Genomic DNA, 22,744 nt, shown 5'->3' with positions numbered 1-22,744 from the left:
ATGACACATCCCTGCTGACGCACACCAGACCCCATTATTGATACATTGTTTGACAGAGTCATTAAAGCACATTTCCATTTACCCACATCATTACCTACACAGATATTAGAGGCTGGGTTTCACAACCCTTAGTAGTAGTACATTCAAAACCACTCATTCACTTGTTTTACCAGATGCTGTTGTCACTGGTCAGCATGCTGTTGTGACTGGTCAGGATGCTGTTGTGACTGGTCAGCATGCTGTTGTGACTGGTCAGCATGCTGTTGTCACTGGTCAGCATGCTGTTGTCACTGGTCAGCATGCTGTTGTCACTGGTCAGCATGCTGTTGTCACTGGTCAGGATGTTGTTGTCACTGGGCAGCATGCTGTTGTGACTGGGCAGGATGCTGTTGTCACTGGTCAGGATGTTGTTGTGACTGGGCAGCATGCTGTTGTGACTGTGCAGCATGCTGTTGTGACTGGGCAGCATGCTGTTGTGACTGGGCAGCATGCTGTTGTGACTGGTCAGGATGTTGTTGTGACTGGGCAGCATGCTGTTGTGACTGGGCAGCATGCTGTTGTGACTGGTCAGCATTCTGTTAGTGAATGATAGCTAACGGGGCATCTGAGTCAGTGTGTGTCTCTGTGTGTGTTTTAGTGTTTCAGTGTGTGTGTCAGTGTGTGTCTCTGGTGTTTCAGTGTGTGTGTCAGTGTGTGTCTCTGGTGTTTCAGTGTCTGTGTCAGTGTGTGTCTCTGGTGTTTCAGTGTGTGTGTCAGTGTGTCTCTGGTGTTTCAGTGTGTGTGTCAGTGTGTGTTTCAGTGTGTGTGTCAGTGTGTGTCTCTGGTGTTTCAGTGTGTGTGTCAGTGTGTGTCTCTGGTGTTTCAGTGTGTGTGTCAGTGTGTGTCTCTGGTGTTTCAGTGTGTGTGTCAGTGTGTGTCTCTGGTGTTTCAGTGTGTGTCAGTGTGTGTCTCTGGTGTTTCAGTGTGTGTGTCTCTGGTGTTTCAGTGTGTGTGTCAGTGTGTGTCTCTGGTGTTTCAGTGTGTGTGTCAGTGTGTGTCTGGTGTTTCAGTGTGTGTGTCAGTGTGTGTCTCTGGTGTTTCAGTGTGTGTGTCAGTGTGTGTCTCTGGTGTTTCAGTGTGTGTGTCAGTGTGTCTCTGGTGTTTCAGTGTGTGTGTCAGTGTGTGTTTCAGTGTGTGTGTCAGTGTGTGTCTCTGGTGTTTCAGTGTGTGTGTCAGTGTGTGTCTCTGGTGTTTCAGTGTGTGTCAGTGTGTGTCTCTGGTGTTTCAGTGTGTGTGTCAGTGTGTGTCTCTGGTGTTTCAGTGTGTGTGTCAGTGTGTGTCTCTGGTGTTTTAGTGTGTGTGTCAGTGTGTGTCTCCTGGTGTTTTAGTGTGTGTGTCAGTGTGTGTCTCTGGTGTTTCAGTGTGTGTGTGTCAGTGTGTGTCTCTGGTGTTTCAGTGTGTGTGTCAGTGTGTGTCTCTATGGTGTTTCAGTGTGTGTGTCAGTGTGTGTCTCTGGTGTTTCAGTGTGTGTCAGTGTGTGTCTCTATGGTGTTTCAGTGTGTGTGTCAGTGTGTGTCTCTGGTGTTTCAGTGTGTGTGTCAGTGTGTGTCTCTGGTGTTTCAGTGTGTGTGTCAGTGTGTGTCTCTGGTGTTTCAGTGTGTGTGTCAGTGTGTGTCTCTGGTGTTTCAGTGTGTGTGTCAGTGTGTGTCTGGTGTTTCAGTGTGTGTGTCAGTGTGTGTCTCTGGTGTTTCAGTGTGTGTGTCAGTGTGTGTCTCTGGTGTTTCAGTGTGTGTGTCAGTGTGTGTCTCTGGTGTTTCAGTGTGTGTGTCAGTGTGTGTCTCTGTTGTTTCAGTGTGTGTGTCAGTGTGTGTCTCTGGTGTTTCAGTGTGTGTGTCAGTGTGTGTCTGGTGTTTCAGTGTGTGTGTCAGTGTGTGTCTCTGGTGTTTCAGTGTGTGTGTCAGTGTGTGTCTGTGGTGTTTCAGTGTGTGTGTCAGTGTGTGTCTCTGGTGTTTCAGTGTGTGTGTCAGTGTGTGTCTCTGGTGTTTCAGTGTGTGTGTCAGTGTGTGTCTCTGGTGTTTCAGTGTGTGTGTCAGTGTGTGTCTGGTGTTTCAGTGTGTGTGTCAGTGTGTGTCTCTGGTGTTTCAGTGTGTGTGTCAGTGTGTGTCTCTGGTGTTTCAGTCTGTGTGTCAGTGTGTGTCTCTGGTGTTTCAGTCTGTGTGTCAGTGTGTGTCTCTGGTGTTTCAGTCTGTGTGTAAGTGTGTGTCTCTGGTGTTTCAGTGTGTGTTTCAGTGTGTGTGTCAGTGTGTGTCTCTGGTGTTTCAGTGTGTGTGTCAGTGTGTCTCTGGTGTTACAGTGTGTGTGTCAGTGTGTGTTACAGTGTGTGTGTCAGTGTGTGTCTCTGGTGTTTCAGTGTGTGTGTCTGGTGTTTCAGTGTGTGTGTCAGTGTGTGTCTCTGGTGTTTCAGTGTGTGTGTCAGTGTGTGTCTCTGGTGTTTCAGTGTGTGTGTCAGTGTGTGTCTGGTGTTTCAGTGTGTGTGTCAGTGTGTGTCTCTGGTGTTTCAGTGTGTGTGTCAGTGTGTGTCTGTGGTGTTTCAGTGTGTGTGTCAGTGTGTGTCTCTGGTGTTTCAGTGTGTGTGTCAGTGTGTGTCTCTGGTGTTTCAGTGTGTGTGTCAGTGTGTGTCTCTGGTGTTTCAGTGTGTGTGTCAGTGTGTGTCTCTATGGTGTTTCAGTGTGTGTGTCAGTGTGTGTCTCTGGTGTTTCAGTGTGTGTGTCAGTGTGTGTCTCTGGTGTTTCAGTGTGTGTGTCAGTGTGTGTCTCTGGTGTTTCAGTGTGTGTGTCAGTGTGTGTCTCTGGTGTTTCAGTGTGTGTGTCAGTGTGTGTCTCTTGTGTTTCAGTGTGTGTGTCAGTGTGTGTCTGGTGTTTCAGTGTGTGTGTCAGTGTGTGTCTGGTGTTTCAGTGTGTGTGTCAGTGTGTGTCTCTGGTGTTTCAGTGTGTGTCAGTGTGTGTCTCTATGGTGTTTCAGTGTGTGTGTCAGTGTGTGTCTCTGGTGTTTCAGTGTGTGTGTCAGTGTGTGTCTCTGGTGTTTCAGTGTGTGTGTCAGTGTGTGTCTCTGGTGTTTCAGTGTGTGTGTCAGTGTGTGTCTCTGGTGTTTCAGTGTGTGTCTCTGTTGTTTCAGTGTGTGTGTCAGTGTGTGTCTCTGGTGTTTCAGTGTGTGTGTCAGTGTGTGTCTGGTGTTTCAGTGTGTGTGTCAGTGTGTGTCTCTGGTGTGTCAGTGTGTGTGTCAGTGTGTGTCTCTATGGTGTTTCAGTGTGTGTGTCAGTGTGTGTCTCTGGTGTTTCAGTGTGTGTGTCAGTGTGTGTCTCTGGTGTTTCAGTGTGTGTGTCAGTGTGTGTCTCTGGTGTTTCAGTGTGTGTGTCAGTGTGTGTCTCTGGTGTTTCAGTGTGTGTGTCAGTGTGTGTCTCTGGTGTTTCAGTGTGTGTGTCAGTGTGTGTCTCTGGTGTTTCAGTGTGTGTGTCAGTGTGTGTCTCTTGTGTTTCAGTGTGTGTGTCAGTGTGTGTCTGGTGTTTCAGTGTGTGTGTCAGTGTGTGTCTGGTGTTTCAGTGTGTGTGTCAGTGTGTGTCTCTGGTGTTTCAGTGTGTGTCAGTGTGTGTCTCTATGGTGTTTCAGTGTGTGTGTCAGTGTGTGTCTCTGGTGTTTCAGTGTGTGTGTCAGTGTGTGTCTCTGGTGTTTCAGTGTGTGTGTCAGTGTGTGTCTCTGGTGTTTCAGTGTGTGTGTCAGTGTGTGTCTCTGGTGTTTCAGTGTGTGTCTCTGGTGTTTCAGTGTGTGTGTCAGTGTGTGTCTCTGGTGTTTCAGTGTGTGTGTCAGTGTGTGTCTGGTGTTTCAGTGTGTGTGTCAGTGTGTGTCTCTGGTGTGTCAGTGTGTGTGTCAGTGTGTGTCTCTATGGTGTTTCAGTGTGTGTGTCAGTGTGTGTCTCTGGTGTTTCAGTGTGTGTGTCAGTGTGTGTCTCTGGTGTTTCAGTGTGTGTGTCAGTGTGTGTCTGTGGTGTTTCAGTGTGTGTGTCAGTGTGTGTCTCTGGTGTTTCAGTGTGTGTGTCAGTGTGTGTCTCTGGTGTTTCAGTGTGTGTCAGTGTGTGTCTCTGGTGTTTCAGTGTGTGTGTCAGTGTGTGTCTGGTGTTTCAGTGTGTGTCAGTGTGTGTCTGGTGTTTCAGTGTGTGTGTCAGTGTGTGTCTGGTGTTTCAGTGTGTGTGTCAGTGTGTGTCTCTGGTGTTTCAGTGTGTGTGTCAGTGTGTGTCTCTGGTGTTTCAGTTTGTGTGTCAGTGTGTGTCTCTGGTGTTTCAGTGTGTGTGTCAGTGTGTGTCTGGTGTTTCAGTGTGTGTGTCAGTGTGTGTCTCTGGTGTGTCAGTGTGTGTGTGTCTGTGTGTTTTAGTGTGTCAGTGTGTCTCTGTAGTGTTTCAGTGTGCGTTTCAGTGTGTGTCTCTGGTGTTTCAGTGTGTGTGTCTCACTGTGTCTTTCTGTGTATGTGCCAGTGTGTGTCTGTCAGTGTGTGTGTCAGTGTGTGTCTCTATGGTGTTTCAGTGTGTGTGTCAGTGTGTGTCTCTGGTGTTTTAGTGTGTGTGTCAGTGTGTGTCTCTATGGTGTTTCAGTGTGTGTGTCAGTGTGTGTCTCTGGTGTTTCAGTGTGTGTGTCAGTGTGTGTCTCTGGTGTTTCAGTGTGTGTGTCAGTGTGTGTCTGGTATTTCAGTGTGTGTGTCAGTGTGTGTCTCTGGTGTTTCAGTGTGTGTGTCAGTGTGTCTCTGGTGTTTCAGTGTGTGTGTCAGTGTGTGTTTCAGTGTGTTTGTCAGTGCGTGTCTGGTGTTTCAGTGTGTGTGTCAGTGTGTGTCTCTGGTGTTTCAGTGTGTGTTTCAGTGTGTGTCTCTGGTGTTTCAGTGTGTGTGTCAGTGTGTGTCTCTGGTGTTTCAGTGTGTGTGTCAGTGTGTGTCTCTGGTGTTTCAGTGTGTGTGTCAGTGTGTGTCTCTGGTGTTTCAGTGTGTGTGTCAGTGTGTGTCTCTGGTGTTTCAGTGTGTGTGTCAGTGTGTGTCTCCGGTGTTTCAGTGTGTGTCTCTGTTGTTTCAGTGTGTGTGTCAGTGTGTGTCTCTGGTGTTTCAGTTTGTGTGTCAGTGTGTGTCTCTGGTGTTTCAGTGTGTGTGTCAGTGTGTGTCTGGTGTTTCAGTGTGTGTGTCAGTGTGTGTCTCTGGTGTGTCAGTGTGTGTGTGTCTGTGTGTTTTAGTGTGTCAGTGTGTCTCTGTAGTGTTTCAGTGTGCGTTTCAGTGTGTGTCTCTGGTGTTTCAGTGTGTGTGTCTCACTGTGTCTTTCTGTGTATGTGCCAGTGTGTGTCTGTCAGTGTGTGTGTCACTGTGTGTCTCTGGTGTTTCTGTGTGTGTGTCAGTGTGTGTCTCTGGTGTTTCAGTGTGTGTGTCAGTGTGTGTCTCTGGTGTTTCAGTGTGTGTGTCAGTGTGTGTCTCTGGTGTTTCAGTGTGTGTGTCAGTGTGTGTCTCTGGTGTTTCAGTGTGTGTGTCAGTGTGTGTCTCTGGTGTTTCAGTGTGTGTGTCAGTGTGTGTCTGGTGTTTCAGTGTGTGTGTCAGTGTGTGTCTCTGGTGTTTCAGTGTGTGTGTCAGTGTGTGTCTCTGGTGTTTCAGTGTGTGTGTCAGTGTGTGTCTCTGGTGTTTCAGTGTGTGTGTCAGTGTGTGTCTCTGGTGTTTCAGTGTGTGTCAGTGTGTGTCTCTGGTGTTTCAGTGTGTGTGTCAGTGTGTGTCTCTATGGTGTTTCAGTGTGTGTGTCAGTGTGTGTCTCTGGTGTTTTAGTGTGTGTGTCAGTGTGTGTCTCTGGTGTTCCAGTGTGTGTGTCAGTGTGTGTCTCTGGTGTTTCAGTGTGTGTGTCAGTGTGTGTCTCTTGTGTTTCAGTGTGTGTGTCCGTGTGTGTCTCTGGTGTTTCAGTGTGTGTGTCAGTGTGTGTCTGGTGTGTCAATGTGTGTGTCAGTGTGTGTCTCTGTAGTGTTTCAGTGTGTGTTTTAGTGTGTGTCTCTGTATGTGTTTTAGTGTGTCAGTGTGTGTCTCTGGTGTGTCAGTGTGTGTGTCTGTGTGTGTCTCTGTGTGTTTTAGTGTGTCAGTGTGTGTCTCTGTAGTGTTTCAGTGTGTGTTTCTATGTGTGGGTCAGTGTGCGTTTCTGTGTGTGTCTCTGGTGTTTCAGTCTGTGTCTCTGTGTGTGTTTCAGTGTGTGAGTCTCTATGTGTGTTTCAGTGTGTGTGCTGATGGGGTGACCTGACTTGGAAACTGTCCAAAACAAAAGCACTGAAGATAAAATAATCCATTCTCTCAATTTATTCAAGTCATAACAAAACAGAGTAAAGGAAGCCCCTGTTACGGATTAGCACAGTGTCAATTTGATTAATCTCTCGGACGATTGTTTGTTTCTCTCAATGCCATAGGAACCCCAGCTACTGTAGAGAACCATTAGCAGACCACAACCCAATGGATTTGAAACAAATGTTGCACAAGGTACCATAGCACTGCAATGGATCCAGCCGTGTGTATTGGAGGTGCAAGGATGCTCTGCCCCCACCCCTACTGGGATCCCAATAGTGCAATAAACTGAAGAAACCCCAGACTGTAGAGAACCAGTGGCACAGCGTTCCCAGCAGTGGCTGTGCAATGGATTTGGAATTCATAGATGGTTCCATGGTACTGCAATGGATCCAGCAGTGTGTATTGCTTCATGCCATTTCTCTGTCACATGCCATTCTAGTGCTGTCGCTTCATTGTCCCTTATTGCAATAGCATTGCACTGCAGTCCAACTGCTCACTCATTTGATTACAGGCGCAATCAATTCAATGGTCTTGTTCATCCTTAACTGTAAAGCACTCAGTAATGCGAAATCAAGAAATACTAAAGAAAACTAAATAAATCAATGGCAAGCATTTAGACTAGAAGTCTCTTTCAATCCACACACATACATACATGAACACAGACAACACACTCTGCCATACAGAAACACACACACACACGCACACAGACAACACACTCTGACATACAGAAACACACACATACACACACACAGACAACACACACTGACATACAGAAACACACACATACACACACACAGACAACACACACTGACATACAGAAACACACACATACACACACACAGACAACACACACTGACATACAGAAACACACACATACACACACACAGACAACACACACTGACATACAGAAACACACACATACACACACACAGACAACACACACTGACATACAGAAACACACACATACACACACACAGACAACACACACTGACATACAGAAACACACAGACACAGACAACACACGCTGACATACAGAACACACATGCACTGATATGCATTGAAAAGGACTTCTTTGTGAAGCGTTTGTCATTGAATTCATGGAGTTCCTTTAGTTAGAAGCTCATTGTATTCCATAGCTCCTGGTCTTTGCTGATTATTGAAGGTCAGTTGTCACAGTGACCTGCACTGTGCCCTGGTTTCAATCTCACTGTGCAGGAGAGCCCCCGTCTCTGCAGGGTGAGAGGGGAGTCCAGCTGATGCCCTGATTTCAATCTCACTGTGCAGGAGATCCCCCGTCTGTGCAGGGTGAGAGAGGAGTCCAGCTGATGCCCTGGTTTCAATCTCACTGTGCAGGAGAGCCCCCGTCTCTGCAGGGTGAGAGGGGAGGCCAGCTGACAGGGAGCCCAGCGGACAGGGAGCCCCCAGCCCGCTATCACAGCTCTGCAGGCACTCAGATTAGAGAGGGAGTGAGGGTTTAACAGCTCGCTGTCCCGCTACACGCTGGAACAGTGGGAAGACTTTCTGTCACCGGTGCTGAAAGGGGCTATTGAATGAGAAAGAGCAGGTCTGATGTAGAATCTGTATTTTGAAAGCCAAGTAAAAGCTTGACTTGTTTTGACAGATAAAGGTTGGCATTACAATGTATGTGGTGTTTTGTTTTAACAAGTCATGAATAGGGATGTATTTCTTCACTGTAAACAATGGCTTTTATCACAGCATTGTAAGGTCTAAAAAAAAAAAACCTGGTATTTGAAGATATTTCATGATTTAAACATAATATTTATGAAAGCAGAAAACAATAGCGTTGTCACATTAACTTGAGTTATTATACAACAAATGTTCATAAATATTGAAAAACAGTTAAATCCTGATGTAACTACTGTTATCTGCTCTTGAACTGCCCCATATCAAATCGTACTGTGTTTTGTATTTGCTCTTATTAGGACTGAAGTCATTGTGTTTTGTGTATTGCTCTTAATTGTACTGTAATTCTTGATATGTATTTTATTTCGTATACAACTGTAAGTCGCCCTGGGTAAGGGCATCTGATAAGAAATAAATAATAATAATTTACCGGAAGCAAACTAAACCAGCTGCCAGGTTCCTAATGCAGTGTAACAGGTAGTGCGTCAATAAGGCAAACACTTGCTGTGTTTCTTTTAAGTGATACAAAAATATTTACAGAATTCTTTCAGAAATGGGGGTTTTCACAGGGAACTACATATTACACAGCAATGGGTACATTTCACGGAAATGGTGGAATCCGAGATTAACCGTGAAAAGTCATACATTGTAGTAATACATTGTAGGAGTGCTGGTCAGTCTGGCCTGTTTTGTGCTGGTGATGTCACTCCTCACCTTGGTGTCCCTGTGTTGGTGGTGTCCCTGTGTTGGTGATGTCACTCCTCACCTTGGTGTCCCTGTGTTGGTGATGTCACTCCTCACCTTGGGGTCCCTGTGTTGTTGATGTCACTCCTCACCTTGGGGTCCCTGTGTTGTTGATGTCACTCCTCACCTTGGGGTCCCTGTGTTGGTGATGTCACTCCTCACCTTGGTGTCCCTGTGTTGGTGATGTCACTCCTCACCTTGGTGTCCCTGTGTTGTTGATGTCACTCCTCACCTTGGGGTCCCTGTGTTGGTGATGTCACTCCTCACCTTGGTGTCCCTGTGTTGGTGATGTCACTCCTGTCTCCTCTCTCAGGACCGGGACTTCCTGATGACCTTCAACACGTCGCTGCACCGCTCGTGGTGGATGGAGAACGGGCCGGGCTGCCTGGTCACTCCGGTGCTCAACTTGAACCTGGCTCCCGACGACCACCACGTCATCACAGTATCTGGCTGCCTGCTTGATTACCAGTACATCGAGGTGCTCAGCAGCGCCCTGCAGGTCTTCCTGAGTGTGAGTGCAGAGACAGCGAGGGGAGGGAAGCGAGCTAAACAGAGCAATAACAAACCTACCTTTAATATGGTACACTTCAATTCATTGTTTCGTGTTATATGCCAAATTAGAAGGAGGAAACAGTGCTCTATAGAGAGCACAGGGGTGTATGATATGTGATTGTGGCAATGTGCCCCGCCCCTGTGTGCATATTATGTGTTGTATGTTGCGTGCGTGTGTAAATGTTGGTGTATAGTCATTGGTACACGGGATATAAACGGGTCTGTGTTTCACGTGTATTTAAAAAGTGTAGATTTGTATTTAGGCACGAGGAGGGCACAAATCACTTCACGTGCTGGTTAAATGTAATATGTGAGCACGGGGTTGCACATAATTAATTCACGTGCTGGGATTCAAGTGAATAATTAATTAGTAATTGAATCCCAGCACAACAGTATATATAGATGCACATTTCATTCAGTCGGGGTTGGGTGTTCGAGAGTGGAGAACGGGAGAGAGAGAAGGAGAAAAGTAAAAGCGTAAATATAAGTGTTATCTGCTCACCATGTTTGTTTGTCTGTCTAGTCCGTTTTGTTCGTCTATTTATTTTGGCCTCAAGTGCCGTGCCCTGTGTTTTGTCTGTTCCAACCTTTTATTTTCTGTTCTGTTTATTAAATGCTGAGCGAAAGCATTCGCTCAGCTTCACCAAACCACAAGTCTCTGTCTGTTTATTTCCTGCTTCTGGTCTGACGCCACCCACTCCGGCCGTCTTTGTGACAGTGATATACAAAGTGATTCTAAACAAGAAGAATACATTGTTTAATGTGGCATATTTCAGACGCAAAGCAGGTTGTTCTTCAAAAGGACAAAGATTCCAGTAAATCTTCCCTAATATGAATTACCTTCAGTTCATGGATCTCACATTTCCCTGTAGCAATGACGTTCTCTCTGGTCCATTTGCATGTATATTTCATGTTGTTTTAGTTCTACCTTCAGGTTAGTACTGTAGATTGTACAGAAAAGCCTGCAGTCCCATCCAACCCTGTGAATGCACTGTCACAGCTCTGTCTACACGTTCAGCGCCCTGTGCAGCACAGTGCTTTCCATTTCACAGGGACTGTTCACAGCTTACCCACCTTCGACCCTGTTTCATCCTCTCTCTCTCTCTCTCTCTCTCTCTCTCTCTCTCTCTCTCTCTCTCTCTCCAGCTCTTTGGCTTCGTGTACGCCTGCTATGTCAGCAAAGTGTTCCTGGATGATGAAGACAGCTGTAAGTGCCTGTGGCGGAGTGTCCCGCCCCTATTATAATTATTTGTATTATTGTTTGCGGCGCATATTTCTTATTATTTATATTTAAAAACCCTGTGAGGATGCATGACTGATCAGCTACTGATTATGTAACTAGCTGACAGTCATGCATCCTTACCAAACGCGTGCAGACTCTGGCCGAGGGGTAATAAGATAATTAACAACTAGTTAACTCCTCGGCCAGAGTATAAGAACCTGCAGCTGTCCGTTCTGGAGGGTTGGAGTGTACAGAGGAGAGTACGGGGAGCGGAGAGAGCGAGCGAGAAATAACGACATTTAAAAACAATTGCTAAAACGTGCTGGATTAGCCAGCACGACACTTACAGTGCCTTGCGAAAGTATTCGGCCCCCTTGAACTTTGCGACCTTTTGCCACATTTCAGGCTTCAAACATAAAGATATGAAACTGTAATTTTTTGTGAAGAATCAACAACAAGTGGGACACAATCATGAAGTGGAACGAAATTTATTGGATATTTCAAACTTTTTTAACAAATAAAAAACTGAAAAATTGGGCGTGCAAAATTATTCAGCCCCCTTAAGTTAATACTTTGTAGCGCCACCTTTTGCTGCGATTACAGCTGTAAGTCGCTTGGGGTATGTCTCTATCAGTTTTGCACATCGAGAGACTGAAATTTTTGCCCATTCCTCCTTGCAAAACAGCTCGAGCTCAGTGAGGTTGGATGGAGAGCATTTGTGAACAGCAGTTTTCAGTTCTTTCCACAGATTCTCGATTGGATTCAGGTCTGGACTTTGACTTGGCCATTCTAACACCTGGATATGTTTATTTGTGAACCATTCCATTGTAGATTTTGCTTTATGTTTTGGATCACTGTCTTGTTGGAAGCAGACTCCATCAGGTTTTCTTCCAGAATGGTCCTGTATTTGGCTCCATCCATCTTCCCATCAATTTTAACCATCTTCCCTGTCCCTGCTGAAGAAAAGCAGGCCCAAACCATGATGCTGCCACCACCATGTTTGACAGTGGGGATGGTGTGTTCAGGGTGATGAGCTGTGTTGCTTTTACGCCAAACATAACATTTTGCATTGTTGCCAAAAAGTTCGATTTTGGTTTCATCTGACCAGAGCACCTTCTTCCACATGTTCGGTGTGTCTCCCAGGTGGCTTGTGGCAAACTGTAAACGACACTTTTTATGGATATCTTTAAGAAATGGCTTTCTTCTTGCCACTCTTCCATAAAGGCCAGATTTGTGCAGTATACGACTGATTGTTGTCCTATGGACAGAGTCTCCCACCTCAGCTGTAGATCTCTGCAGTTCATCCAGAGTGATCATGGGCCTCTTGGCTGCATCTCTGATCAGTCTTCTCCTTGTATGAGCTGAAAGTTTAGAGGGACGGCCAGGTCTTGGTAGATTTGCAGTGGTCTGATACTCCTTCCATTTCAATATTATCGCTTGCACAGTGCTCCTTGGGATGTTTAAAGCTTGGGAAATCTTTTTGTATCCAAATCCGGCTTTAAACTTCTCCACAACAGTATCTCGGACCTGCCTGGTGTGTTCCTTGTTCTTCATGATGCTCTCTGCGCTTTAAACGGACCTCTGAGACTATCACAGTGCAGGTGCATTTATACGGAGACTTGATTACACACAGGTGGATTCTATTTATCATCATTAGTCATTTAGGTCAACATTGGATCATTCAGAGATCCTCACTGAACTTCTGGAGAGAGTTTGCTGCACTGAAAGTAAAGGGGCTGAATAATTTTGCACGCCCAATTTTTCAGTTTTTTATTTGTTAAAAAAGTTTGAAATATCCAATAAATTTCGTTCCACTTCATGATTGTGTCCCACTTGTTGTTGATTCTTCACAAAAAATTACAGTTTCATATCTTTATGTTTGAAGCCTGAAATGTGGCAAAAGGTCGCAAAGTTCAAGGGGGCCGAATACTTTCGCAAGGCACTGTACTTGTTTGTCTGTCTGATTCGTTTGGCCCTTGTGCCTTTTTGTTTGTGTTTTGTTTTGTTTAAATCTTTTGTTTGTTTATTTATTAAATACACTGAATGCAGTTGCATTCAGCTTCACCCGCCCATCCATTGTTTTGGTTTCAGTTACTTCCTGGTCTGTGACGTCACCACACCTCACCACTGCGAGCCAGCCTGCCACAGTGCCCTTCCTGTTAGGGGTACAGGGGAGGGGTGGGGGGCAAACACACTGCCATGACACTGCAAGCAGAGCTGACTCTGCCAGCGGAATACAACACAAACAGCTGAGGGACTGGGAGGGAGGCAGTTTGGACTAGTGGTTAGAGCTGAGAGACTGGGAGAGAGGGAGGGAGGGAGGGAGGCTATGTGGTCTAGTGGTTAGAGCTGAGAGACTGGGAGGGAGGAAGGGAGGGAGGGAGGCTGTGCAGTCTATTGGTTAGAGCTGAGAGACTGGGAGGGAGGGAGGCTGTGTGGTCTAGTAGTTAGAGCTGAGGGACTGGGAGGGAGGGAGGGAGGCTGTGTGGTCTAGTGGTTAGAGCTGACGGACTGGGAGGTAGGCAGCTCTAACATTTCGAGCTGACAGTGGAAGTAATTGTGTGGTGTCACGAGGGGTGCAATACCTATCAGTGTCCCAGAAGTAAAGACTGCTGTTAGGCTGTTTTTAATAAAGGCAGTGAGCCATGCAGCAGCATATTCCCATTGCAGAATGATTTATTGTGACGTGTCACTGCGTGTCACGGCTTAAATGTTTTGGGATGGATTTACAAAGCTCTTGTTTTGCTCCAGTGCAGGATTGTGAGTGAAAACAGGGGCAACAAAACTATCAGCTTTTACCTCAACTTTCAACACAGTCCCTTCTGAAGAAAAACATGTAGCCACTATTGAGTACAATAAATACATACAAACAATTAACACATAGCTTGGAAAACTAAAACTCATTTGAACTTGAAAACCATGATGTCTTATATTGGGGTTGTCAAAGCAGACAAAGGGTTCTGCTGGTGCTTCCTCAGTGTGCTGAATCTGTTTCATCTTGTGATGAGCCGCAGCTAAATCATACCTTCAAAGCGCTCCGTTCTAAGGTTGACCTTAAAGGAAACTAAGTCAAGTAAACACATACTAGTGCTTTCCTTATTGCTCTGAATATGGATGGATTTACACAGCGGAACCTTTCATGTATACAGTATAAAACTAAGGGTGCTGAATCCTTCAGGCAACTGACTGTAAGGACATACTGGCAATGTAACAAAACCTGAGAAAAGCTGAAAGGTTTACTGTGGCAAATAGCACTGCAAAGTATGGTAAAGCATGTTTAAAACACGGTAAAGCTCAGAGCATTGCATAAGCCTGGGAGCAAGCTGTGGAGATATGCATATTTACCCTAGCAGAGTATTAGATCATTCCCACAGACATACTCCAGCCCTGTGTGGTCCGCTCCGCTCCCTGACCCTGTGGCCTGGCGTCATCTCACAGAGTCTCTCTCTCTCCCCCCTCTCTATTGCAGTTGACTTTATTGGAGGATTCGATTCCTACGGGTACCAGCCCCCTCAGAAGACCTCACACCTGCAGCTGCAGCCTCTCTACACGTAGGTACAGCCCTGCACTGTGAGCTCTCTCTACACGTAGGTACAGCCCTGCACTGTGAGCTCTCTCTACACGTAGGTACAGCCCTGCACTGTGAGCTCTCTCTACACGTAGGTACAGCCCTGCACTGTGAGCTCTCTCTACACGTAGATACAGCCCTGCACTGTGAGCTCTGTGTACACATAGGTACAGCCCTGCACTGTGAGCTCTCTCTACACGTAGGTACAGCCCTGCACTGTGAGCTCCCTCTACATGTAGGTACAGCCCTGCACTGTGAGCTCTGTGTACACGTAGGTACAGCCCTGCACTGTCAGCTCTGTGTACACGTAGGTACAGCCCTGCACTGTGAGCTCTCTCTACACGTAGGTACAGCCCTGCACTGTGAGCTCTGTGTACACGTAGGTACAGCCCTGCACTGTGAGCTCTGTGTACACATAGGTACAGCCCTGCACTGTGAGCTCTGTACACGTAGGTACAGCCCTGCACTGTGAGCTCTGTGTACACATAGGTACAGCCCTGCACTGTGAGCTCTGTGTACACATAGGTACAGCCCTGCACTGTGAGCTCTGTACACGTAGGTACAGCCCTGCACTGTGAGCTCTGTGTACACGTAGGTACAGCCCTGCACTGTGAGCTCTCTCTACACGTATGTACAGCCCTGCACTGTGAGCTCTCTCTACACGTAGGTACAGCCCTGCACTGTGAGCTCTCTCTACACGTAGGTACAGCCCTGCACTGTGAGCTCTGTGTACACGTAGGTACAGCCCTGCACTGTGAGCTCTCTCTACACGTATGTACAGCCCTGCACTGTGAGCTCTCTCTACACGTAGGTACAGCCCTGCACTGTGAGCTCTCTCTACACGTAGGTACAGCCCTGCACTGTGAGCTCTGTGTACACGTAGGTACAGCCCTGCACTGTCAGCTCTCTCTACACGTAGGTACAGCCCTGCACTGTGAGCTCTGTGTACACGTAGGTACAGCCCTACTTACAAAGTGTTTAATGTACGATGGCTGGTGTTTCATGTTGTAAAATCGCTGGTGTTTCATGTAAGATGGCTAGTGTTTCATGTTGTAAAATCGCTGGTGTTTCATGTAAGATGGCTGGTGTTTCATGTAAGATGGCTGGTGTTTCATGTAAGCTGGCTGGTGTTTCATGTAAGATGGCTGGTGTTTCATGTTGTAAGATGGCTGGTGTTTCATGTAAGCTGGATGGTGTTTCATGTAAGCTGGCTGGTGTTTCATGTAAGATGGCTGGTGTTTCATGTTGTAAGATGGCTGGTGTTTCATGTTGTATGATCGCTGGTGTTTCATGTAAGATGGCTGGTGTTTCATGTAAGATGGCTGGTGTTTCATGTTGTAAGCTGGCTGGTGTTTCATGTAAGCTGGCTGGTGTTTCATGTAAGATGGCTGGTGTTTCATGTTGTAAGATGGCTGGTGTTTCATGTAAGCTGGCTGGTGTTTCATGTAAGATGGCTGGTGTTTCATGTTGTAAGATGGCTGGTGTTTCATGTAAGCTGGATGGTGTTTCATGTAAGCTGGCTGGTGTTTCATGTAAGATGGCTGGTGTTTCATGTTGTAAGATGGCTGGTGTTTCATGTTGTAAACTGGATGGTGTTTCATGTAAGCTGGCTGGTGTTTCATGTAAGATGGCTGGTGTTTCATGTTGTAAGCTGGCTGGTGTTTCATGTTGTAAAATGGCTGGTGTTTCATGTTGTAAGCTGGCTGGTGTTTCATGTAAGATGGCTGGTGTTTCATGTAAGATGGCTGGTGTTTCATGTTGTAAGCTGGCTGGTGTTTCATGTAAGCTGGCTGGTGTTTCATGTTGTAAGCTGGCTGGTGTTTCATGTTGTAAAATGGCTGGTGTTTCATGTTGTAAGCTGGCTGGTGTTTCATGTAAGATGGCTGGTGTTTCATGTTGTAAGCTGGCTGGTGTTTCATGTAAGCTGGCTGGTGTTTCATGTAAGCTGGCTGGTGTTTCATGTAAAATGGCTGGTGTTTCATGTAAGCTGGCTGGTGTTTCATGTAAGATGGCTGGTGTTTCATGTTGTAAGATGGCTGGTGTTTCATTTTGTAAGATGGCTGGTGTTTCATGTAAGATGGCTGGTGTTTCATGTTGTAAGCTGGCTGGTGTTTCATGTTGTAAGATGGCTGGTGTTTCATGTAAGCTGGCTGGTGTTTCATGTAAGATGGCTTGTGTTTCATGTTGTAAGATGGCTGGTGTTTCATGTAAGATGGCTGGTGTTTCATGTTGTAAGATGACTGGTGTTTCATGTTGTAAGATGGCTGGTGTTTCATGTAAGCTGGCTGGTGTTTCATGTAAGATGGTTGGTGTTTCATGTTGTAAGATGGCTGGTGTTTCATGTTGTAAGATGGCTGGTGTTTCATGTTGTAAGATGGCTGGTGTTTCATGTAAGCTGGCTGGTGTTTCATGTAAGATGGCTGGTGTTTCCTAAGATGGCTGGTGTTTCATGTTGTAAGCTGGCTGGTGTTTCATGTTGTAAGATGGCTGGTGTTTCACGTAAGATGGCTGGTGTTTCATGTTGTAAGATCGCTGGTGTTTCATGTAAGATGGCTGGTGTTTCATGTTGTAAGATCGCTGGTGTTTCATGTAAGATGGCTGGTGTTTCATGTAAGCTGGCTGGTGTTTCATGTAAGCTGGCTGGTGTTTCATGTAAGCTGGCTGGTGTTTCATATAAGATTGCTGGTGTTTCATGTTGTAAGATGGCTGGTGTTTCATGTTGTAAGATGGCTGGTGTTTCATGTAAGCTGGCTGGTGTTTCATGTAAGCTGGCTGGTGTTTCATGTAAGATGGCTGGTGTTTCATGTAAGCTGGCTGGTGTTTCATATAAGATGGATAGTGTTTCATGTTGTAAGATGGCTGGTGTTTCATGTTGTAAGCTGGCTGGTGTTTCATGTAAGATGGCTGGTGTTTCATGTTGTAAGCTGGCTGGTGTTCCATGTAAGCTGGCTGGTGTTTCATGTTGTAAGCTGGCTGGTGTTTCATGTTGTAAAATGGCTGGTGTTTCATGTTGTAAGCTGGCTGGTGTTTCATGTAAGATGGCTGGTGTTTCATGTTGTAAGCTGGCTGGTGTTTCATGTAAGATGGCTGGTGTTTCATGTTGTAAGCTGGCTGGTGTTTCATGTAAGATGGCTGGTGTTTCATGTTGTAAGATGACTGGTGTTTCATGTTGTAAAATTACTGGTGTTTCATGTTGTAGGATGGCTGGTGTTTCATGTAAGATGGCTGGTGTTTCCTAAGATGGCTGGTGTTTCATGTAAGCTGGCTGGTGTTTCATGTAAGATGGTTGGTGTTTCATGTTGTAAGATGGCTGGTGTTTCATGTTGTAAGATGGCTGGTGTTTCATGTTGTAAGATGGCTGGTGTTTCATGTAAGCTGGCTGGTGTTTCATGTAAGATGGCTGGTGTTTCCTAAGATGGCTGGTGTTTCATGTTGTAAGCTGGCTGGTGTTTCATGTTGTAAACTGGCTGGTGTTTCATGTTGTAAGCTGGCTGGTGTTTCATGTTGTAAGATGGCTGGTGTTTCATGTAAGATGGCTGGTGTTTCATGTTGTAAGATCGCTGGTGTTTCATGTAAGATGGCTGGTGTTTCATGTTGTAAGATCGCTGGTGTTTCATGTAAGATGGCTGGTGTTTCATGTTGTAAGCTGGCTGGTGTTTCATGTTGTAAGATGGCTGGTGTTTCACGTAAGATGGCTGGTGTTTCATGTTGTAAGATCGCTGGTGTTTCATGTAAGATGGCTGGTGTTTCATGTTGTAAGATCGCTGGTGTTTCATGTAAGATGGCTGGTGTTTCATGTTGTAAGCTGGCTGGTGTTTCATGTTGTAAGATGGCTGGTGTTTCATGTAAGATGGCTGGTGTTTCATGTAAGATGGCTGGTGTTTCATGTTGTAAGATCGCTGGTGTTTCATGTAAGATGGCTGGTGTTTCATGTTGTAAGATCGCTGGTGTTTCATGTTGTAAGCTGGCTGGTGTTTCATGTTGTAAGATGGCTGGTGTTTCATGTTGTAAGCTGGCTGGTGTTTCATGTAAGCTGGCTGGTGTTTCATGTAAGCTGGCTGGTGTTTCATGTAAGCTGGCTGGTGTTTCATATAAGATTGCTGGTGTTTCATGTTGTAAGATGGCTGGTGTTTCATGTTGTAAGATGGCTGGTGTTTCATGTAAGCTGGCTGGTGTTTCATGTAAGCTGGCTGGTGTTTCATGTAAGATGGCTGGTGTTTCATGTAAGCTGGCTGGTGTTTCATATAAGATGGATAGTGTTTCATGTTGTAAGATGGCTGGTGTTTCATGTTGTAAGCTGGCTGGTGTTTCATGTAAGATGGCTGGTGTTTCATGTTGTAAGCTGGCTGGTGTTCCATGTAAGCTGGCTGGTGTTTCATGTTGTAAGCTGGCTGGTGTTTCATGTTGTAAAATGGCTGGTGTTTCATGTTGTAAGCTGGCTGGTGTTTCATGTAAGATGGCTGGTGTTTCATGTTGTAAGCTGGCTGGTGTTTCATGTAAGATGGCTGGTGTTTCATGTTGTAAGCTGGCTGGTGTTTCATGTAAGATGGCTGGTGTTTCATGTTGTAAGATGACTGGTGTTTCATGTTGTAAAATTACTGGTGTTTCATGTTGTAGGATGGCTGGTGTTTCATGTAAGATGGCTGGTGTTTCCTAAGATGGCTGGTGTTTCATGTAAGCTGGCTGGTGTTTCATGTAAGATGGTTGGTGTTTCATGTTGTAAGATGGCTGGTGTTTCATGTTGTAAGATGGCTGGTGTTTCATGTTGTAAGATGGCTGGTGTTTCATGTAAGCTGGCTGGTGTTTCATGTAAGATGGCTGGTGTTTCCTAAGATGGCTGGTGTTTCATGTTGTAAGCTGGCTGGTGTTTCATGTTGTAAACTGGCTGGTGTTTCATGTTGTAAGCTGGCTGGTGTTTCATGTTGTAAGATGGCTGGTGTTTCATGTTGTAAGATGGCTGGTGTTTCATGTTGTAAGATGGCTGGTGTTTCATGTAAGCTGGCTGGTGTTTCATGTAAGCTGGCTGGTGTTTCATGTTGTAAGATGGCTGGTGTTTCATGTTGTAAGCTGGCTGGTGTTTCATGTAAGCTGGCTGGTGTTTCATGTAAGCTGGCTGGTGTTTCATGTAAGATGGCTGGTGTTTCATGTACGATGGCTGGTGTTTCATGTTGTAAAATCGCTGGTGTTTCATGTGAGATGGTTGGTGTTTCATGTTGTAAGATGGCTGGTGTTTCATGTAAGCTGGCTGGTGTTTCATGTAAGATGGCTGGTGTTTCATGTTGTAAGATGGCTGGTGTTTCATGTAAGCTGGATGGTGTTTCATGTAAGCTGGCTGGTGTTTCATGTAAGCTGGCTGGTGTTTCATGTAAGCTGGCTGGTGTTTCATGTAAGATGGCTGGTGTTTCATGTAAGATGGCTGGTGTTTCATGTTGTAAGCTGGCTGGTGTTTCATGTAAGCTGGCTGGTGTTTCATGTAAGATGGCTGGTGTTTCATGTTGTAAGATGGCTGGTGTTTCATGTAAGATGGCTGGTGTTTCATGTTGTAAGATGACTGGTGTTTCATGTTGTAAGATGGCTGGTGTTTCATGTAAGCTGGCTGGTGTTTCATGTAAGATGGTTGGTGTTTCATGTTGTAAAATGGCTGGTGTTTCATGTTGTAAGATGGCTGGTGTTTCATGTTGTAAGATGGCTGGTGTTTCATGTAAGCTGGCTGGTGTTTCATGTAAGATGGCTGGTGTTTCCTAAGATGGCTGGTGTTTCATGTTGTAAGCTGGCTGGTGTTTCATGTTGTAAGATGGCTGGTGTTTCACGTAAGATGGCTGGTGTTTCATGTTGTAAGATCGCTGGTGTTTCATGTAAGATGGCTGGTGTTTCATGTTGTAAGATCGCTGGTGTTTCATGTAAGATGGCTGGTGTTTCATGTAAGCTGGCTGGTGTTTCATGTAAGCTGGCTGGTGTTTCATATAAGATTGCTGGTGTTTCATGTTGTAAGATGGCTGGTGTTTCATGTTGTAAGATGGCTGGTGTTTCATGTAAGCTGGCTGGTGTTTCATGTAAGATGGCTGGTGTTTCATGTAAGCTGGCTGGTGTTTCATATAAGATGGATAGTGTTTCATGTTGTAAGATGGCTGGTGTTTCATGTTGTAAGCTGGCTGGTGTTTCATGTAAGATGGCTGGTGTTTCATGTTGTAAGCTGGCTGGTGTTCCATGTAAGCTGGCTGGTGTTTCATGTTGTAAGTTGGCTGGTGTTTCATGTTGTAAAATGGCTGGTGTTTCATGTTGTAAGCTGGCTGGTGTTTCATGTAAGATGGCTGGTGTTTCATGTTGTAAGCTGGCTGGTGTTTCATGTAAGATGGCTGGTGTTTCATGTTGTAAGCTGGCTGGTGTTTCATGTAAGATGGCTGGTGTTTCATGTTGTAAGATGACTGGTGTTTCATGTTGTAAAATGACTGGTGTTTCATGTTGTAGGATGGCTGGTGTTTCATGTAAGCTGGCTGGTGTTTCATGTAAGATGGCTGGTGTTTCCTAAGATGGCTGGTGTTTCATGTAAGCTGGCTGGTGTTTCATGTAAGATGGTTGGTGTTTCATGTTGTAAGATGGCTGGTGTTTCATGTTGTAAGATGGCTGGTGTTTCATGTTGTAAGATGGCTGGTGTTTCATGTAAGCTGGCTGGTGTTTCATGTAAGATGGCTGGTGTTTCCTAAGATGGCTGGTGTTTCATGTTGTAAGCTGGCTGGTGTTTCATGTTGTAAACTGGCTGGTGTTTCATGTTGTAAGCTGGCTGGTGTTTCATGTTGTAAGATGGCTGGTGTTTCATGTTGTAAGATGGCTGGTGTTTCATGTTGTAAGATGGCTGGTGTTTCATGTAAGCTGGTTGGTGTTTCATGTAAGCTGGCTGGTGTTTCATGTTGTAAGATGGCTGGTGTTTCATGTTGTAAGCTGGCTGTTGTTTCATGTAAGCTGGCTGGTGTTTCATGTAAGCTGGCTGGTGTTTCATGTAAGATGGCTGGTGTTTCCTAAGATGGCTGGTGTTTCATGTAAGCTGGCTGGTGTTTCATGTAAGATGGTTGGTGTTTCATGTTGTAAGATGGCTGGTGTTTCATGTTGTAAGATGGCTGGTGTTTCATGTTGTAAGATGGCTGGTGTTTCATGTAAGCTGGCTGGTGTTTCATGTAAGATGGCTGGTGTTTCCTAAGATGGCTGGTGTTTCATGTTGTAAGCTGGCTGGTGTTTCATGTTGTAAACTGGCTGGTGTTTCATGTTGTAAGATGGCTGGTGTTTCATGTTGTAAGATGGCTGGTGTTTCATGTAAGATGGTTGGTGTTTCATGTTGTAAGATGGCTGGTGTTTCATGTTGTAAGATGGCTGGTGTTTCATGTAAGCTGGCTGGTGTTTCATGTAAGCTGGCTGGTGTTTCATGTTGTAAGATGGCTGGTGTTTCATGTTGTAAGCTGGCTGGTGTTTCATGTAAGATGGCTGGTGTTTCACGTAAGATGGCTGGTGTTTCATGTTGTATGATCGCTGGTGTTTCATGTAAGATGGCTGGTGTTTCATGTTGTAAGATGGCTGATGTTTCATGTAAGCTGGCTGGTGTTTCATGTAAGCTGGCTGGTGTTTCATGTAAGATGGCTGGTGTTTCATGTTGTAAGATGGCTGGTGTTTCATGTAAGCTGGATGGTGTTTCATGTAAGCTGGCTGGTGTTTCTTGTAAGCTGGCTGGTGTTTCATGTAAGCTGGCTGGTGTTTCATGTAAGATGGCTGGTGTTTCATGTAAGCTGGCTGGTGTTTCATGTAAGCTGGCTGGTATTTCATGTTGGAAGATGGCTGGTGTTTCATGAAAGATGGCTGGTGTTTCATGTAAGATGGCTGGTGTTTTGTTGCTGCTGCTGTTGAAAGCGTTGTGACATCACTATCTGCTCTGATCCGCAGGTCTGGATAAAGCAGCTCTCCCGGAACTTAGTGAACCCAGCCGTCTCGATGAAGAGCTTGGGGGGCTGCGTTCTCATCTCAATCCGAGGAGGAGGGAGAGGAGGTCTGCGGGAAATTGATACAGAAGCTTTTTTTGTGACAACCTGTGGCTCCCTGGCTGTGCCTGAGCATACATAAACAACTTGCTGTCTGGGAGTGCAATAGTGCCATCTGCTGGACAACTGGGTGAACTGCAACACAACACTAATAAATACACACACATTTATGAAAAAAGGAAACCAGGAACCGCATATACTTACAGTTCTGCAGGCAGTGTTGGGAGGAATCTCTTCAAACCAGCTAGGGACCAAGCTGGGGAAGACGGTTTCTGTTTCTTAGTCTGTTTGTTTGTTTGTTTGTTTGTTTGTTTGTTACAGAGCGTATACTAATTTTTTAATTGTGCAAGGAACAGAGATGCTGTTTCCTTAACGAACGGACAGACCTTTCAGTGCTAATAACATGTGTGAGAGTGTAGGAGAGTCTGTGGGTGGGGGCATCAGGGGAGGGGGAGGGGGGGATCATGGGGGCTGTGTTTTATACAAAATCCAAGTTCAACTTTTGACAATAAAGAAAGGAAAGAGCATTTCCAGACACATCTCCAAGGTGCATTACAAATCTGGATAGAAATGTGAGTCATCTTGTACATGTTTGAATGTCCTCAGTCCAGACTCTAAAGGACAGATCAGGATCTACAGGAGCCGCAGCACACCGTGGATTAGCAGCAGAAAG

The 22,744-nt window shown here is 45.6% G+C and overlaps 1 protein-coding gene across 2 annotated transcripts in view; it reads left to right on the top strand.

The window, feature by feature from the left end:
* The window catches only part of LOC131701589 (sodium/potassium-transporting ATPase subunit beta-1-interacting protein 1-like), a 122,174-nt gene extending 99,678 nt beyond the window's left edge, over positions 1-22,496 (top strand). Inside the window, exons 5-8 of one of the 2 annotated variants that reach the window (XM_059000368.1) lie at positions 9,019-9,216; positions 10,404-10,464; positions 13,949-14,030; positions 21,977-22,496. In XM_059000368.1, the coding sequence (XP_058856351.1) occupies positions 9,019-9,216; positions 10,404-10,464; positions 13,949-14,030; positions 21,977-21,986 (351 nt within the window). In that variant the 3' untranslated portion in view covers positions 21,987-22,496. Of the gene's footprint in view, positions 1-9,018; positions 9,217-10,403; positions 10,465-13,948; positions 14,035-21,976 lie in introns of both variants that reach the window. The other variant, XM_059000369.1, reaches the window with a different exon arrangement.
* The last annotated feature ends 248 nt before the right edge of the window (positions 22,497-22,744 follow it).

Source organism: Acipenser ruthenus, chromosome 25 (genome assembly GCF_902713425.1).
Source record: "Acipenser ruthenus chromosome 25, fAciRut3.2 maternal haplotype, whole genome shotgun sequence".
Lineage (NCBI taxonomy): Eukaryota > Metazoa > Chordata > Actinopteri > Acipenseriformes > Acipenseridae > Acipenser > Acipenser ruthenus.
Note: the sequence above shows the minus strand (reverse complement) of the source record. Positions and strands in the feature narration are given on the sequence as shown.